General features: G+C 46.7%; 3 protein-coding genes across 4 annotated transcripts; 2 read left to right on the top strand and 1 right to left on the bottom strand.

The window, feature by feature from the left end:
* The first annotated feature begins 281 nt into the window (after nt 1-281).
* LOC127317571 (sphinganine C4-monooxygenase 1) lies at nt 282-2660 on the top strand. Its single transcript, XM_051348137.2, has 3 exons — nt 282-666; nt 895-1187; nt 1897-2660. Exons 2-3 carry the CDS (start codon nt 960-962, stop codon nt 2461-2463), a joined length of 795 nt encoding a protein of 264 aa, XP_051204097.1. The 5' UTR covers nt 282-666; nt 895-959; the 3' UTR covers nt 2464-2660.
* Nucleotides 2661-5450: 2790 nt separating this feature from the next.
* LOC127317572 (uncharacterized) lies at nt 5451-8210 on the top strand. Its single transcript, XM_051348138.2, has 3 exons — nt 5451-6713; nt 7715-7793; nt 7943-8210. Exons 1-3 carry the CDS (start codon nt 5588-5590, stop codon nt 7980-7982), a joined length of 1245 nt encoding a protein of 414 aa, XP_051204098.1. The 5' UTR covers nt 5451-5587; the 3' UTR covers nt 7983-8210.
* Nucleotides 8211-9461: 1251 nt separating this feature from the next.
* Nucleotides 9462-14466, bottom strand: LOC127317573 (zinc finger BED domain-containing protein RICESLEEPER 2-like). 2 transcript variants are annotated; one of them, XM_051348140.2, is made up of 6 exons: nt 13971-14466; nt 12776-12859; nt 12425-12683; nt 10462-12309; nt 10321-10378; nt 9462-9907 (listed from the first exon to the last, which is right to left on the bottom strand). In XM_051348140.2, exons 1-5 carry the CDS (start codon nt 14364-14366, stop codon nt 10356-10358), a joined length of 2610 nt encoding a protein of 869 aa, XP_051204100.1. In that variant the 5' UTR covers nt 14367-14466; the 3' UTR covers nt 9462-9907; nt 10321-10355. The 2 variants fall into 2 exon arrangements, with proteins under 2 accessions (XP_051204100.1, XP_051204101.1); XM_051348141.2 differs by having other exon boundaries at nt 9462-9902.
* Between the last annotated feature and the right edge of the window lie 4323 nt (nt 14467-18789).

The following is an 18789-nucleotide window of genomic DNA, read 5'->3' as shown; positions in this document are numbered from 1 at the left end:
AGGCCCGCCACCGCCAATAGCCCCGGGCTTTGCCTAGGCGCGCCTGCCGGCGGCGACAGAAGGAGGAAGGGGGCGGAGGAGGTATGGGTCGGCGGCGATCTGGGGCGCTGCATGGGTGGCGCCGCGGAGGAGGTCTCCTCGAGATAATGTTTATTCACTAAAAATAAAAAGGGTTAAAAGAAAATGAAAAACAGGGGAAAATAGGGAACCGGCTTCGTCAAACCTCGTGCTCTCGGCTAGGTAAATCAATGGGCCGCAGTCCGCAGAGAATCTCGTCTGCGTGCCGGCCGCATTATTTCCTCTGACGTTAGGGTTGAATTATCCCAGAGCTTAGCTACCGCCTGATTCAGTCAGCTTCGACCGCCCATGGCATTTCAGATCAGTACAAACTGGAACAGATAGGAGCAGTCGGCTGATTATCCTTCGCCTCTCCTATCCCACACGGTCTCTGCTTCTCCCCTCTCGGGTCCGGGCGGGCGGCGGCATCCCCCTTAGCTTAATTTCTCTCCGGTCTCGCCGGGATTCGCTGGCCACCGCATTGCCGTCCTCGCTTCAAGCAGTCGCCTGAAGAAGCTCCGCCTGTCTCCGAGCGGAGGCAGCCCGAGGATCCTTTCTCCTCTTTCGCCCTCACAGAGTTTGGACCGGGAGCCTCCCTGTTCTGGCCTGGTAAGATCCGACCTGATTTGTCAGATTCTTCAGACAAAAATGCTTTCTTGAGTCTCTAGCCTCGCGGAATCGTCTCAGGACTGCGCATTTGCTGTTCCTGCCTACTGGTGCTGGAGTCCGCCGTATTAGGATTTAGGCTGCGTTTGGATTCAAGATTTGGGGTGTTTTGCCCAGGTTTTTCACCCCCAATCTGTTACCAGCTTTAACTGAATGCTTCCTTGCTTGCAGCGGCAGGGTCTGACTATTGGAGGCAGCAGCTGTAAAGATTTGGAGAGCTGGGGGGACAATCTGAGATGGAGTTTGCGGTCTCCGACGAGCTGCTCGGCACATTCGTGCCCATTGCGGTGTACTGGCTCTACTCGGGGATGTACATCCTTCTTGACAGAATGGAGATGGAGAACTACCGGCTCCACCCCAAGGGGGAGGAGGAGACCAAGAACATCGTCTCCAAGTCGACGGTCGTCAAGGGCGTCCTCGTACAGCAGGGCTTCCAAATCGCCGTCTCGCTTCTCCTCTTCACGGTAATAATCCTCTTCGGATAGTATTTTTACAGGTTGTGAGAAAGATTGGTCATCCATTTCAGTTAAGATTCAGTTTAAGATGCGTTCCACTGGGTTCCATCATCACACATGGCATGCTTGGACAACTTTGAAACACATAAGCTTTGATTGAGACTTAGTCAGTTGCTCACTGAAGTTCAAATCCTCTTGGTATGGAAAAAAAGAAGGCACTTCAAACTATTTATAGAATACTTACTGGTGTCATATTTAGTATGGAAAATAGCTCAGTAGGAAACACAATCAGTATTGATACATTAATGTGAACATATATTAGCTCTTAGGCTCACTTGTCAAGTAAACTGAGTAATGTTGGCCCCATTCACATTGGGGATTTTTTTCTGTCTTGACAGTCTTAATAGGTTTGGTTAATGACAAGAAACTAAGGTTTAATTTTGTTTTTGGTTTCTGTGCTTTTTGTTGTTGTTGATTGACTGCCAAACAAATGTCTCTTAGGGCGGCTTCACATGAACATCCTTTCTTTCTGTAGTAAATTGCAACACTCATATCCATACTTTCAAAAAGGAAATTGAGTAGTACAGATGGATTTCAAGAACAAGTGAAAAAACCTGTCCCCTTGAACAAATTTGTCTCTTAAAACTGCTCCTACAGTTCTCTGATGAAATTTCATACAATACTGTACTTAAGTTCTGGAAATGTGGTTGAAATGCAGATCCTTGGTGATGAGAATGGTACTGTGAGAAAGCAACCCCCCACCCTGATGATAGCACTGCAATTTCTCATTGCAATGTTTGTTATGGACACATGGCAGTACTTCATGCACAGATACATGCACGTCAACAAGTTCTTGTACAAGCATGTCCACTCGAAGCACCACACTCTTGTGGTTCCATTTGCATTTGGCGCTCTCTACAACCATCCTCTTGAGGGCCTCATTCTGGACACGATCGGTGGTGCCCTCTCGTTCCTCGTCGCTGGAATGACTCCTAGGACGGCCATATTCTTCTTCTCATTCGCAACCATCAAGACCGTTGATGACCACTGCGGCCTATGGCTTCCTGGGAACATCCTCCACGTCTTGTTCAACAACAACAGTGCATACCATGACATTCACCACCAGCTCTATGGCAACAAGTACAATTTCTCGCAGCCGTTCTTCGTCATGTGGGACAAGATCCTTGGGACTTACATGCCATACACTCTAGAGGAACGCAAGGGAGGAGGGTTTGAGGCGCGCCCTGTTAATCTCAGCCTAGCAGCACAGAGCAAGTCTGACTAAGCAATTTGCTTTCTCTTGAGGTTCACTTCCCTAGTGAGCAATGCTCGTATTGCGACACTATTCTGATCTTTCTAACTACATTTGTGTTGTAGAATTCTTTTCCTGTCCATATAGATAGAAGTATTTTGTGGGGACGCCATATTGTACCAAGGTATAGCAAATAAAACATTGTATGGAAGATGATCCATTCTGATTAATTTGTTTGTTCCCGCTGGGTTGTGTCTGCCTACATGCTGATGGACAAAGTGAGCTGATATTATTAGCATGGCATATATTATGCTCCAGTTCGTTGGCCAGCACATTGTCTCTGTAACCAATGTTGATGCCGGATGCTTAGGCGGTCTTTAGCAGCGAGCTGTTCTTATATTCTCATGGACCAGGCTGTCGGAGTGACAGTGCCAGCCCGAGAAACGTGGTTCTGCTGGACTGCATTTGGCAACCATGTGCATACAATTATGAATTATCTATCATAGTAATTTCAGTCTTCAGGCACTTGCATAATGACGTTACCCCATACCCTCGTGTTGTTACTGATGCAGACTACTACTACGTCTCTGCATTTTTTTTTTCAGGTTTTATTTTCTAACCGGGCTTTAACCCCTTTTCCATCGGAATCTCAAATAACCAGTACCACATCATTACAACTTGCACAGAAGAGGGAAAAGGGAGAGAGCCGGTTGCAGCATTAACAGGAAAACCTGTTAATACCGCATCAGCTATGGTAACACAGTAAAGATTATTGCAGGCCAAATTGCATAAAGTAGCACCACACCAACAGTTTGTCATACCACCAACAAAAGCTTTCCTAGCTGGCTCTTATTTGGCGTGTTCGCAAGATCTTCATGGTGGACTTCTGCTATGAAGTCAGAGCTACTCCCGTGTCCTTTGAGCGGCAACGATGCTTTGCGACGGGGTCTGGCCGTGAAGGTCTTCTTCGTCGTGGGACATGCGCATCTCCTCTTCGGAGCTCGTCAATAGAATCGGAGCTACCAATCACCTATGTGAACTATTGGATGCTTCATACTACCTTCATCCCAAGGCATAAGGCCTATATTTATTTCAGAAAGTCAAACTATGTTAAATTTGACTAAGTTTTTATCAAAAATCATTAACATGAAAAATACAAAATCAATATTATTAGATAGATAATAAAATATATTTTCATATGGTACCTACAAAATATGATATTTTCATAAGTTTTTCTAAAAGTTTGGTCAAACTTTATTTCGTTTAACTTTCTGAAATAAATATAGGCCTTAAGCCTTGGGATAGAGGTAGTATGAGATAACGTGTCGTTCACGTGGTTGTTGCGACAATTTTTTTCTTAGATTGCCGTTCTTGGAAAATGTTGAAGTTGTTGGCTCGAGGAGTGATAACAATTACATCGGTGTGCAATATCCTAGACATTTCTCGGGCCGGGCCGGGCTGACCAAAGCCCAACGTGGAAAATCTTGGTCTAGGCCTAGCCCGGCCCGGCCGTCGGGCCAAAAAATAGGCCCAAGCTCGGCCCATCATAGAGAAAGCCTGCCGGGCCTTGGGCTGGGCCTCTTCACTAAATCACATAAAATCAAGGCCCAAGCCTGACCCGACCTGACCGACGAGCCAAAAAATCAGGCCTAGGCCCGGCCCTGAGCATGGTTGGGTCAGGTTTGGCCCGGGAATTTCTGGCTGGGCCGGGCCAGGCTACCCATGGTCAGGTGTAGTGTGCAGCGTCGACAATGCTCAATGCTTCGGTGTGCGTAAGGTTTGTGTTGGTGGCTAGGCTAGCTGTGTGTGTGCCCTAGTGACGGTCATGTTCCATGACGGTCGGGAGGGCATTTTAAGCCGGTTGCCCGCTAATTAATTGGTCAACACTCTTATGCTCAAATCTCAATCAATGAACACAACAAGTTTTCCCTTTTGTTTCGAAATAAAAACTTGTACTCCTACAGTCTTTTTTAGGGGGATTGTACTCCTACGGTCGTCTATGTCCCCCCCCCCCACAGCTCTTCCTCGAGTTCTCCAGATCCGAGGCTAGCAGGCCCCTCCCCTCTCCTCTCTGATGCTGGCCGGCGGCGAGTAGGGCGAGGGTTCGCCCCTGTACAGTAGTAGGCCTCTAGAGTTTAGCCTGGTGCTTGGTTTTGGCGTCATGCCATTAGTATGGGGTGCTTCGCCGGTGCTTCGGGACCGACTCTGGCGGCGTTTGGCGACGGCTCTCTTCCTCGCGGTGCTCCACTGGTCGGAGACGATGATGAAGAGTGGTGGTGCCGTCGGCATCTCCGTTAACAATAAGGTCCATGTCCGTGTTCGTGGCGACTCAGCTGTCTCTCGCATGATTCGGCTTCCTCCTCCGGGCCGCCATGGTGGCGGAAAGAGGCCGTGGAGGGCTGGTGCTGCTGGTGATGCTGGGAAGTTGAAGGGAGTTCAAGTTGCTGCAGATTCTTGGAGATTATCCTCGATGGCCCAGGTTTGGCTATCGACTCAACTTGCCGTAGGGAGGCTGCTCCAGCTCCTGTCGCGGTGGCGCCAGGATTTCAACCTCCTTTGGAGGCCTCTTCGTGGATTCACGACGACGCACAGATTCTGCAGAGACCAAGTGGTTTCGTCCCCGGTCTCGGCATGGAAGGTTGTCGTTCGAGTCCTCTACCTGCCGGCGGTTGCAATGGACTGGATTTCGTTTCTGGTCTTTTATCTAGGGTCCTATTTGCATTTTCTTAGGTCCGGTTTGTAATAGCAATAGTTCTTGTGGACCTTGTTGTAATTTCTACTGCACCACAGTTTTAATGAGAAGCACTTAGGCCCTTCGGGCCGTTCCCAGTTAAGAAAGAAACTCCTACAGTCATACTATGTTTCAATGATTTGGGCCACAATGATCGGGCCTGGTCAAGTAAACCCTCGAAAAAGAACCTTCCGACTCCACTTACTTTGGGCTGGATAACTGGCCCAATCGAAACCCAATAGTCTCACATTGTCCACGCCTTTCGATTTCCCCCAACTCCCGGAGCGAGCGATCCCCACCCAAAAAAAAACGAAATACCTAGGCGGCGGCCGCATCGGCGGCGGCGGCAAACCACAGATCCTCCACAACTCCACTCCGGCCGGCCTCAAATCCGCACCTCAACCTCTGTTCGACCGCGGCGGGACCATGGACCAGTCAGGCTTCTCCAGCGAGCACCCATGGCCAGATCTCCCGCCGGAGCTGTTGGGCCTCGTGCTCTCGCGGCTGCCGTCGCACGCCGACCGCGTCCGCGTCGCCGCCGTATGCCACCCATGGCGCTCCAAGGCGCGGATGCTGCGGCCTCTACCCCCGCTGCTCCCGTGGCTCGCCCTCTGCGACGGCTCCTTCCTTAGCCTCCCCGACGGCGCGGTCCACCGACTGCCCGTCCCTGGTGACGTCTCCAGCAGATTCTCCACCGGAGGCATGCTCGCCCTAGTGCACGGCGACGGCACGTACTCGCTGATGAACCCTTCCCCTGCAAGGACGACCCCTCTCCCCGAGCTGGCTGCCTGTCTTCAGAGGAAGCCGATCGTGCAGAAGGTGGTCGTGTCCGATCACCTCGTCGCCGCTCTGGTCAAGGTGAAAAAATTGAACAACACCACGACCACGAAAGTCATCACCTCTGCTCGTGGGCAGCAATGCGACACCGCAGTGAAGTGGCCCGTGCCTGCGGGGAGCTTCATCAACGACATTGCACTCTTCAAAGGAAAGCTCTACATTCTCACCACAGAAGTGGAGCACTATCAACATGAGCTCCATATCCTGGACGGCAGGCGTGAGCAGACAGCCATACGCAGAATCCCAATAGTTGTCGATGACTACGAGGAGTCATGGTATAACCCTTACTCGACTGACAATTACGTGCCGCGGTACTATCTTGTCGTCTCTGGCGATCGGCTGCTGATGGTTGAGCGGAGGATCAATCAGCCGCCAATGTTTCCAAGAGACTCAGGAATTGTGAAGCGGACACGACACTTCGAGGTTTTCGAAGCAGCGGACCTGAGCAGCGGCCGTGGACGGTGGATTGAGGTTGATACGTTGATGGGGCGTGCGCTCTTTGTCAGCAAAGGCTGCTCAGAGTCGCTCCCTGCCATTGGTCAATGCGGAGTTCAAGAAGATTGCATCTACTTTATGAACGAGGATGATGCGTACACGGACAAGCATGAGAAGATCCGTGAGAATCCTATGCTGGACTCCGGGGTGTACAATATGAGAGACAAGACAGTGATGCCGTTGCTGTTGGAGGCGGCGCCGACGCCTGCAACAGGAGACGGTCTGTGGTCTCCGACTTGGCTTTTTCCAGAGACTTGAGTAGTTGAGTTAAGCTAGTTATGTGGTACTATCAGTTAGGAGTTTCTTAGATGTTAGTGCTGGAATTTGTATGTAGTATACATATTTTGCAATAATTTTTCCTTCATAGTACCAGTTAGTTTGTCCCAAAAGAAACTGCTCTTGCGAGTCTAACTAGCCCCTGGACTGTTATTAGTTTGAATACCGCGTGTCTGTTTACAAGCAATGATGCCTGATGCTTAGGTGGTTTTCAACAATGAGCTGTTCTTATGTCCTTATGTACCAGGCTGTTGGAGCCTGAAAATCGTAGTTCCGCTTGACTGCAAGCCTAGCATTTGACAATTATGAAGTGAAGTGAGTAAAAAGAAGCAGTTCCCACAGAAAAACAGACTTCAAACTAGTTCAAGTTCACACACAACAGTGCACAAATATTTTTATGCTTCAGTAACTTCAGTCCTCATGCGTTTTCTGTTCTTCTTTAGCTGGTTATGTTTTGTTTACACAATTTATGCATGTTCTTTGAGTATCCTGTTCAGTCACAGAACGATGATGCTTTACAAATATGTGAGTGAACATTCTGTACTTCTATGGATTTGTATGTTTAAAAATATGTAGAGATGATTCTGTTGTTTTCATGGATACAAGACTTCCAAAAATACATATACATTATTACTAGGCTTACGCTGGGTGAGAACTCTGTGCGCTGAGCACCGGCTCACCTAGGCGCACGGACATGTTCACCGCTAATCCTGAAAGTCAGGTGCTGCATAGTTTCCCTCGTCTAGGCACAGGTCCTGTCGATCAAGCCATCATTATCTAGGAGCTTAGTTTGATACATTGCATCCAAGCTTGTGAGATCTGGTGTTTTGGAATTGTATTTTCCTACCTTGCATTTTGGTTATTCGGTAAGTCAATTTGTATTTTTTTAATGGATTATGCCTGCAACAGTGAGCTAGAATGTAATTCGTGTTGATATATTTTCAGGACAAGGGAAGATCAGTGTGCATGAGAATTGGGAGGACGCTTTTTTGTTTTTGTTTTGGGGCGGTACTTGTCGTTTCAGGTTAGTACCAAAGCCATGCGTGAGACAATCTACTGCTGCTAACTTGCAGGGTCTCTCAAGTTTCAGCAACCTGAGATTCTAATGTTCAGTAGGAGTTCAATGCTAATACACATATTTATCAATCCTGTTTTCCTCCACTGATTGTACAGATTTTCTAGGTGGATTTGTTTAGGCCATGCAGGAGCATAGTCAGAGAACTGCCCAGGTTAGGTTAGGCTTCCTTTATATGCTAAGTTGCTAACACTTCAGAATTCAGGTTCACAATTGCTCAAAAAATTTGATGAATTAGCTTACTTGCTAATCACTATTTTTTCCCATGGTAGGGTGTATTATTGGACATGCTCGGCTTGTACCAAACAGAGCAAGTTAGACCAATTAGTTATCCAGTAAATGTTTAAAAAATTTGGCCGAAAACATGGATATGTTGGATCTTTACCACAGTGGTTGCATTTAGGCTCTTTTTTCCTTTTATATTACGATTACAAATTACTTCGTGTTTTGATCGTGCTCACCGTTGTGCACGTCTAATAGATCGATTAAGAACATCTCTAGCAGATACCATATAATGCGAAACTGCAAAATGTAGATGCAGTTAATCGTACTTTTACGACGAAAATTATAGCAGCATAATAGAAAGTGTAAAAAAGTGGAATCTTTGGTGGTGTCCATTTATTTCCTTTCTTTTCCTCAAGGGTTAATTAGATATATGCCACTCCAATTCATGCCTATTCGAAAAATGCCACTCCACTTCTCAAACTTCGAAATATGCCACTCCAATTCGTCTATACGTTGAAAAATGCCATTATAGTCATTTGGCCTCGTTTTTGGTAGAAAAACGGTCAATGTATTTTCTCCCGGACGAAACTGCCCCTGTTCGTCGCCACAAGTCTTAGCTTTGAGAGCATTTCTTCCCGCAGCAGTTCAGCAAAAAAATTACAGCAATGGAGCTTCATGTACTGTTGCATTATATACCAAGTAAATTCAATCTTATTTGTACCAGATTTACAAACCGAATTAAGTGGAAGAATTTGGCATGAGCTTGTCGCAAATACAACTAATTTACAACGGATTACAAGTGACAATATCTTGCATTATAGTAGATGAAACAAAATGGTCTTAAAACTGCATATTACTTAATCAAAAGGTGCAAATGGTCTCAAATTGAGCATCAGACACGCACACACACATGATCCAGTTTAAACATCACACACACACATACAATGGTCCAGTTTACAAACAGGGTTCACACCAGATTACAAGGAGGTGGTGCATCAGATGGCATCTCTGCCAGAGGTGGAGCAGATGCATCAGAATCTCCCCCAAGCCACCAAAGCAGACTTCTCTTGGTTCCTAAAGTTGGATTGAGTACAACATCACTAATAGATGGTGTAACAATCTGCTTCTTGTTCTGGGTCAGGCTGTAAGTGGGCCTGCCTGCGGGAGTCCCGCATCGTGCCGCACAGGCCCACATGATTAAGTAGGCTTACGCGAGAATCCCTCTAAATAACAAGGCTTAGTAGCGGCAGCCGCACAGGCCCACATATGCCGCGTTGTGCAGCATGTGCGCATACGGCCGAGTTGCCCAGCGCTGCATGCGGTTGCTAGCTGCTCCTATGCAGAAAGCTCTCAGCCTATAACTGTCAGCCTATGCAAAAAGCTTCATTAACATTTTAGCACCAATACATTTTATTGTAGAACACCAAATAGTCAGCTCCCATCCAAAGAAACCAAAAGGAGAAAAAATATTAACATTTGGACTACATATTGTTGTTCTAACTGTGCCCACAGCAGACGCTGCAGGCTAGAAGCAAAGCCATGAGCTGGAGCACTCCGGTTCCATATACATTCTTGACACAGAAGCTACAGGCATTAAGAAGCTACAAAAGCTTCAAGCTAGTTATAGCTACAGTACAATACTACTTCATCAGAACAGAGTATTACATTCAATCCGACTTGTTAAATATTGCACAGAAGCATAAAGATATTTTCTTCAAGATCTTTGCATCCTTGTTCAAAACAGCAGCGTGGCCGGATCGATGATGTTTGGCTGAACTGATGTTCTTGAACTTTGCTTGTATTTCTTCAAGGTCATCTCCAACTCAACTGGGACTGAACTAATAGCACAAATGAGAACATAAATAAGCATTCAGATGTCACCCAGATTCATTTAAGCCCTAGAAGGAAAATTTTGAGTATCATACACATTGGACAGAGTAGTAAACTTCAACTATTTGTATATCATGCACTAGAGAGGAAAAAACAAATATACTCCAGGATTCAGTCCATGAATATCATGTACACAAAATGTACTCCAGGATTCACTAGAGAGGAGTAAACAAAAATACCAAATGTCATGTACACATCATCTCCTTTCAATGATAGGACAGTTCATCTCCGATCTTAAGTGCTTAGCCAGGATACACAATATACAAACCATTAAGCAAACTAAAATGGGACATTATATGACCATGTAGCAGAACATGTGCTAATAATAGGAACTTAGATATCATGAGTACAGAATATGTACCTGTTATGATGCAAGGAAAGCTCCAAAACAAATTCCTAGTCATCATTTTCCATAGCGTCTGAAAGTACAAGAGAAATTTTATTTGCCACACGAAAATATTATATGAGCCAAAGGAAAGCACATAAGCGAAAAAATACATACCGGCTGCCTTAAACCAATCCTGTAGACATATCAAAGCCTCAATGGTAGTAGGTGCGAGGCTGCTCCTGTAATCACTGACGACGCGTCCTCCGGTGCTAAAAGCCGACTCGGAAGGCACTGTTGAAGCTGGGATGGCCAATATGTCACGAGCCATTACAGAGAGCACTGGATATATCTCAGATTTTCCTTTCCACCATTTTAGAATATCAATCTCCTCCCTTCGAGGTGTCAACTTTTCCTTCAAATATTGATCTAGCTCATTGCTTAACTGTCGCCTTTTTGACTTCATGTACTGATCCCACTCTGCAAGTGGGTCGTTAAGATCTTGCACCTCCTGAATATCACAATCTTGCATCTCTCCAGAAATTAGTTGATTGTATTCATTGAAGAGCTTCTGCGTGGTATTCTTCACTTCACTCATCCATGTGTCCACCTCCTTTTCACTTCCAAAGTCACTCAAGTGATACTCAAGGAAGTCGTACTTGTACCTCGGATCAAGGATAACGGGAATGCAAGCAGACATGTATATCTCCTTCCAATATAGGTTGAACTTTGTTTGCATCTGTTCGACCATGTGTGCAATTGTTGTGTCCTGACTTGATGCTTCCTCATTCAATATTTTTCTGTTCAAAACTGATTCTTCTGTATTCAACACTTTCTTGATGTTCCAAAGCTGGTAGAAGTAAAGATGGGAGGTTGGATATTTTGAGCCTGACAGAGTTCCGGTTGCTGTGTAGAAGATCTCCAACAAATTCAATACAGCTTCAGACAATGTCCATTCAGAGCTCGAAGGAGAAAATGTGTACTCCTTATCTTGATTCTCTAGGGAAACAAATGCACTTCGAAGGGGTAAAGCAGATTGAAGCATCAAATATGTTGAGTTCCAACGGGTGGTCACATCAACACAAGGACGACTGTATGTTTCACACAATCCTTCTTGTATAATTATCCCAAGAAACTTCTCGTATCTTTGTTGTGAGCTTCGCACATACTTCACACTCTCTCTAATGTTATTGATAACAGTTTTTAGCACTCGAAGACCATCTTGAACAATTATATTAAGCACATGTGTAGCACAGCGGAAATGAAGTAGCTTCCCTTCTAAAAGCAGAAAACCTTTCATCTTCAAGTTTGTCCTCAATAAGTTGACCATGGCAGTATTTACTGATGCATTATCCAATGTAAAGCTAAACACTTTGTCCTCTAAGTTCCATTCACGAAGGCTGTCTAGAACTATATTGAAAATGTTAACAGAGTTGTGCGGAGTCTCTAGCATAGCAAACCTTATAATATGTTTATGAAGAATCCAATCATTAGAAATCCAATGACAGGTCATGCAGAAGTATCCCAGTTTCTGGTTAGAGGTCCACATATCTCCTGTGAGAGATATGCGAGAGGAACAATTTTCAAAATAATCTCTCAGTGCATTTCCGTGATCGTTAAATGCATCCATACACTCATTTTTTATAGTTGTCCTAGAAACATTTTCAAACCAAGGATTCAATGAAGCCGTGAACTCTCTAAATGGTGCATATTCAACCAATGAAAATGGCATTTCATTGACAACAATTAGTTTTACCAATTTCCTTCTCGCGACCTTGGGATCGTACTTCCAATTGGGGTCCTTTGAATCAGAACGACCCATCCTATCAACCATTTCAGTCATTGCAGTTTTTGCATCGCATACCTTCAAATGTCGTTTGATATGGCTGGTCCCAGAGTCTCTGCTAGCTGCAAATATTTGATGACAATGAATGCACCTGCCTTCCACAAGCTTCCCATCCTTATAGATAGGTTCAGCTTCTGTCCATATGGCTGATATCAACTTGCGGCGTCTTCGTTTTGATGCTACATGCATGGGAAAAAGTTCAGTTAGCACATCAAAAGCAAACAAAAACTAAGTGAGCAACATACAAATACATGGAAGCACGTCAAAAAAAAAATACATGGAAGCAGATCATACCATGTGAATTGGTAGTTCTTGTACCAGGTGAAAGATCTTCAAGAGAAGGGGAACTTAATTGAGTAAAACTTGGTGGGTGCTGTGATGTCTTAGGTGAACCTGTCATCTTTGCTCTTTTAATGGAAGCAACCCTTTCTATTACTGATGCTCTTTTCACTGCTACAGAACGGGCAAGCATATTAACTCCTGGTGAACTTGTTAATTGGACTGGAGATCGAAGTAATGGACTGGTTGACTTTGAACCCACTGGAAGGTCTCCCTAAAAATTAAGACAGACAATTAAACTAGGGATTAACATGTGTTTGAAATGATCATGAACTAAGTAAAACCAAATTAGCCAAAAAAAGGAACCTTGATATTTCTTATTTTCTCTGATCTTGGCTTTCGGGTTTTCCCTTTGTGAAGCTTGCCCTCTCCCAGTTGAATCTGAGATGCCTATTAAACAAAGAGAACTATGTATTTTAGGCTCTGTTCAATAATTCCTATTAAACATATGTCTGAATAAAGAGAAATCATTATGCATAAAAGGTCTGCAGCGCATAGAAACAATCAAGAAAACAATATCCCAGCAAACTTTGGGATATAATTTATATAGCCTAAAAGAACAAAGTAGTCACATCTTCCTATCCTAAAAACCAAATTTGATACTACTGAAATAGCATCATAATACCATCTTTTCTAGGTTTAACAATTCGATCACCATATGGTGCTGTTGGACATGGTGGTCACTACCACTCACAGTCACCAGAGGCTTTCTTCTGCCATGTTCCTGGCCTGAAGGTTGAGTTTGTACCCCTAATATACTATGTCGATGAACTGTAATTCTTGTACTATAATAAATAGTTAGGACACAAGTGTAAACCACATTTTCTATTTAAGTTAGAAAACTTATTCGTAAAATCAAGTATTATAGCAATATCAAGCAACATTTTCTATTACTCCTGCCTGAGACTCTACTGGACATTTCTGAAACTGTACCAGCCAGATATGCATGTTCAGTTGCCTGTTCAGATTTTGCCCAAATATTAGTCAAAGTTGATGGTTCAGAATATTCTATCTTACATTTTTTTTCTGCCATTGCTTTCCTGATTATACTAAGGAAAACACAATTGCAGTGCTGGAACAAGCATGTGAAGATGCTGCAAAGGTTAGTTATTTACACATGTTCTTGTATACGAAATTCAGTTAACTGGTTGCATGCCAAAAAAATCTGAAACAGCTAGCATCAATATATATTCAGTAGCTATAAGTAGTATCACCAGAACGAATAACAAGCAATAGGATATCTACAGAGCCATGGCTAATTTGTCCAGATTGTATCATATGCCTGTGCACCCCAATATGTCCATAAATTGATTCACTAAGAGATTACTAGACGGTAGCATAATATTCACCCAAACAACAAACACACATAGAGCTAATTAAACATGTATAGCGAGCACCAGCAGTTCATCAGACCAACAGCACAGGACACAGCCGAGGCCCTGAGAGGAGGAGGAGTAAGTCGTACTAACAGTCAGATACACAAGTGAGTTGATTTCGCTACCTTGTTGATGGTGGGGATGATGGAGCTTTTGTTGGGCTTCCTGCGCTCATTGTTATTGCACTGCGACCGCTTCTTGCCGCCGGCGTCGATGCACAACTGTGGATCAGCACCGTCGTCCGTGCCAGGTTGTGGATCACCGCCATCGATCTCTTGGCCGCCCACCCTCCCCACGCCGTCCGTGCCAGGATGTGGCTCTCCGCCATCGAACCCTATCTTGCTTGCCTTCATTTCCGGCCTAGCCTTCGGCCTAGCCTCCGGCTGCCCATCGCCGACCAAGATGGGAATCGAGGGAGGAGCAGACGAACCGACCAAGAAGAAGAGCGCTGGAGGTGCGGAAGTAGTACAGGGAGAAGGAAAGGCCGGTTCCGTCGGAACCGGAGGAGGAAGGGCGTCCATGGCGGCGCTCCGGTCGCGGGGGAGGTCAGGTCGCTCTGGCTCGCCGCATCGCTCGAGAGGAAGACCTAAAATCGCAGCACCGCGGCAACTGCGGGCCGGCCCGCATATGCCGTTCTTTTTCCTTAACTTTCTGTGGGAGCCCGCAGATGCATTTAACTGGGCCTACTCCGTGGCGCCGCAGACGGCCCGCTGCCGTTTGCAGCCTGAGTTCTGGGGTGTGTGTTGGTTTAGTCATGTGTGGAACCAGGGGTAGTTTCGTCCAGGAGAAAATACGGTACACAGTTTTTCTACCAAAAACGAGGCCAAATGACTATAATGGCATTTTTCAACGTATAGACGAATTGGAGTGGCATATTTCGAAGTTTGAGAATTGGAGTGGCATTTTTCGAATAGGCATGAATTGGAATGGCATATATCTAATTAACCCTTTCCTCAAACCCCTTCTTGCCCAAAGGAACTCCACGAGCTTGGCCACGAGCTGCCAACGAGATAACATCGATCCTGTCGTCCGCCACCCCGCTCGCCGCTAGTTGGCCGCTCGCCGCCGGCTGGCCGCCCTCTCTCCACCGATCGGCCATCTCCCGCACCCGCCGCCCACCCTCTCGCACCACCCCTCGGCCACCCGTCGCTCGGCCACCGGCCGAAACGAGCCAGCAGCAGCCGTCCGCCGTCGCCCCCGCCGCCTGGCCGTCCGCCCTACCGCGGAAATCACGGCCCGCCGCCTCCCCCCTCACTTGACCTTGGCACCAGCATCGGTCGGCGTCGATCGCCCACTGCTTGGCCGTCCACCTCTACGCTGCCTCCCGATCGAGCGAGCGCCGCTCGCCGCCCGCCGGTCTGGAGGTTGCCTGGCTCCGTCCCGATCTCGACCGCGAGCGGTCCCAGCGCCCATGCTCCGCACGCGGCCCCGTCGTACTCCTGTTGCCGAAGATTCGCCGGAAATTGGTCGAGGTTCGCCGGAAACTAGCTAGCTTCAGCGACAGAAGGATCTAAGAGCATCTCTGGTAGAGGCCAAAAAAATTTTGAAACCGAAAACGTGGTACTCAGTCTCTCGAAAACCTAAATTCCGGCGCAAAACAGAAACCGTAAAATACGAACTGAAAACACCAAATTAAAATTCTCGCGGGAGAATTCATCTATAGATGATAATTCTAGCTTCGATTGAGCACGGAAGTTTACATAATACAAACTAATAAGCTAAATTAAGTACTGCCCGCAGCGGAGAAGAGCTAATTTTGCCCAAAATTAGGCCCCGACGGCGCCTCTACGCGCGGCGGCGCAGGTGGTGGCGGTGGAAGGCGAGGCGGCGGACGCGTGGAGCTCCTACTCCGCGTCGAGCTCGACGATCTCCAGCTTCACACAGCGGCCGCGCGCGCCGCCTCGTATTCCCCGACTTGTCGGACGGCGTCGGCCTCCTCGCGGCGCCAGCGGGCTCGGGCCTCCGCGGCGGACAAGGCCGCCACCTGAGCGATGACCGCCGCCTCCTCCTCGTCGTCGGGGACGTAGTCCTCGGCGGAGAGGACCGTCCTCGCCGGCTGCGCGACGACAGCAGTCTCCGCCTCCTCCTCCTCCTCGGACGAAGGGGGCGGCGCGAACCGCCGGAGGAGGACACCTCGTCTCCGAGCGCGTACTTGGCGAGCTTCCCCGGGAGCGTGAGCCCCCAGTTGGTCCACCGCCGGGCGCTGCGCTTGCGCGCGCCCTCCGAGCGGACCCATTTCCACCGCTCCTCCTCCGTGCGGAATACGGGTGGGCGCGGAGGCGAGTCCCCGCCGCCCAAGCTTCCTCCTCCCCTAGCGGAGCTACCGCGGCTTGGCATGCGGACCTATACGGGCGGAGATGCGGTGGAGGGGAGACGGCAATTGCTCGTCGGAGCTGGCGGAGCGAGGTGGCGGAGCGGCGGCAGCGGCGGAGGGGAGTATGGTTTGCGAACCGTACTCCCCTCCGCGAACCCTTTTAATACGAGGCGTCCGCTCAATTTCTCGGGCCCCTGAACTTCATTTTTGGGCCGACCCATGTTTTCGGGCTCTATTTTGCGCTCGTTTTGGCCCAAACCCGTAAAATTCGCCGGAAAAGTTTAGTTTTGGCGGGATTTACGGGCTCCGTTAGAGATGCTCTAACTACTAAAATTTCCCTCGTACCAACAATGCAAAACTGAATAGCTCGGCCCAATATCCACGTATATGCAGCATTTCACGAAGCGATGGGGTTTCTGCAAAAAAATAATTTGTCTTACATATTTTTGCCGTATTTTTTGACTTGATACCGTATACTAAGATGCTATAGACGGGATGTGCGGCCGTTTTCTATGGCACCGACCCTGCTGCGCCTTTCTTGGATTTACACGCAGTGTGCTTATTACTTCACAAAATAAATTCGCCCGCAATGCACCATCCCTAGAAATGCAAAAGTGGTCGTGCGGATCAAGTATCTTATTCTTCACAAGTGGCACGCAAAACCGACGGAGCAATGCGTATGCTAAATATTGCCACCTCATTGCCCATGCCTAATAGGGAAAACTGTAGTTATACTTATTTTTATTGAAAATATATTTTTGTGACTTCAGGGCTACATCTACTCCAAGATACATCTCAAGAAAAGCAAGATGTACACACACAAATTGGCCGAGGTTTGCCGGAAAACTGGCCAGCTTCGGCGGAGGAAAGGAACCAACTATCTAAAATTTTCCTCGTGCCAACAATGCAACGAACTGAATAGCTCGATTCAAAATCCACGTAAGAGTTATTTTCCAGTTTTCAGCCGAATGCGGTATCTGGTAGACGGCATGTGCGGCCGTTTTCCATGGCACCACCAGAGGCTACCCTTTGCACCCTTTCTTGGATTTACACGCAGTGTGCTTACTTCACAAAATAAATTCACCCGCACCAATGCACCGTCCCAAGAAATGCAAAAGTGTTCGTGCGGATCAAGTATCCTATTCTTCACAAGTGTCACGCAAACTTACGAGCAATGCGTATGCTAAATATAGCTACCTCGTCGCTCAGGCCTAATAAAGAAAACAGTAGTTATACTTACTTTACTGAAAATATATTTTTGTTACTTCAGGGCTACTCCAAGATACATCTCAAGAAAAGCAAGAAGTACACACACAAATTATGTCTTTTTTTTTGAAATTAACACCACTCTATTAAGCAAACAGCAGACCGCCTCATTAAAAACCTTCCAGCCCCCTTCGGTACCCTGGAAGGAAAAGAGTGCGTCTGGAACCTGCTGCCGCAATCACAAGATAGTTACATCGTTTACAAGTTGCTGAAGGATAAATCTAGGGGGTTCATCGACCCAATTACAAGAATTTTTAGAAATATAACTATGTCTAGCTATCCCATGAGCAGCTTCGTTTGCATCTCTGAAACAGTGTTTGAACTCAACAGCTCCCACATGCACTATAAGGTCCATACAATCAGCAAAAACAGCTGACGCCTCACCCCACCAAGCTTCCGTTCCTTTGCATGCATCAATGGTCTCGAGAGAATCAGATTCAGCTATAATATTAGAGCATCCCATACGTTGTGCGAGGGCTAGGCCTTCTTTCATGGCTAGGGCTTCTGCAGTCGCCGCCGAAGCCAAATTAGGATAAAAGATAGAAGATGCGGCAATGAATCGGCCTTGATAATCTCTTAGGTTCGCCCCAACAGCACCAGATCCATCATTCTCATGAAAAGAACCATCCACATTCACCTTTACCTGTCTTGACTCAGGTTTAGACCACCGGGTTTCAGATCTCCTAGGGACCCTTTTCCGATTCGCAACATTTGAAGTAATCGTTAGGATCGACATACGACAGTGGTGCAATGGAGCAACAGCCTCGTCATGGGTACGCTTTCTTCTAATCCACCATAAGTACCACGAAGCGACGAGGATAGTTTCAGTAATACCAATGTTCTGAAACCCAGGGAGTCTAGAATTCTGTCTCAGAATAATATGCTCCAGGATCGCCGAGCCAGAACGATCCACAACCAGAGCATCATTAATACTATCACTTAATCCAAGCATTCTCCACAACTCGGTCGCAGGCTGGCATTTAAACAATAGGTGGCGTATATCTTCAGCATCAAGGTGACAAATGGGACATTCCCCACTTGTTCCGACATGGCGATTCACCATAATGGATTTAAGAGGCATGATTCCATGGAGCGCTCGTCATACAAAAATCTTAATCTTACTTGGGAGCTCCATCTTCCAAAGAATTTTCCAAACTGGATTGTTGACTGAAGATCCCGGGAGTGCTAATCTTGATGCCCTAGGACCAAACTGAAATCTCCATTGCAAATGATAGGCTGATCGAACAGTAAACCGGCCATGCTTTGTGAATTTCCATGATATAAAGTCATCGAAACCATTAGAGTTTAAAGGTATCTGCAAAATTCTATTAACGTCCACCGGTAAAAATAGGGATGATAAAGTT

This window comes from Lolium perenne, chromosome 7 (assembly GCF_019359855.2).
Source record: "Lolium perenne isolate Kyuss_39 chromosome 7, Kyuss_2.0, whole genome shotgun sequence".
In the NCBI taxonomy this organism is placed as follows: domain Eukaryota; kingdom Viridiplantae; phylum Streptophyta; class Magnoliopsida; order Poales; family Poaceae; genus Lolium; species Lolium perenne.
The sequence above is the reverse complement of the archived record's forward strand: the minus strand, read 5'-3'. Positions and strand labels throughout refer to the sequence as shown.

Coding starts and splice junctions, on each gene's coding strand:
- LOC127317571 (XM_051348137.2), top strand. CDS start 960: ATGGAGTTTGCGGTCTCCGACGAGCTGCTCGGCACATTCGTGCCCATT. Junction 1,188..1,896: donor TCTCGCTTCTCCTCTTCACG/GTAATAATCCTC, acceptor GTTGAAATGCAG/ATCCTTGGTGATGAGAATGG.
- LOC127317572 (XM_051348138.2), top strand. CDS start 5,588: ATGGACCAGTCAGGCTTCTCCAGCGAGCACCCATGGCCAGATCTCCCG. Junction 6,714..7,714: donor GACGCCTGCAACAGGAGACG/GTCTGTGGTCTC, acceptor ATATATTTTCAG/GACAAGGGAAGATCAGTGTG. Junction 7,794..7,942: donor GGCGGTACTTGTCGTTTCAG/GTTAGTACCAAA, acceptor CTGATTGTACAG/ATTTTCTAGGTGGATTTGTT.
- LOC127317573 (XM_051348140.2), bottom strand. CDS start 14,366: ATGGACGCCCTTCCTCCTCCGGTTCCGACGGAACCGGCCTTTCCTTCT. Junction 12,860..13,970: donor TCATCCCCACCATCAACAAG/GTAGCGAAATCA, acceptor TTTGTTTAATAG/GCATCTCAGATTCAACTGGG. Junction 10,379..10,461: donor GGATTGGTTTAAGGCAGCCG/GTATGTATTTTT, acceptor TTGTACTTTCAG/ACGCTATGGAAAATGATGAC.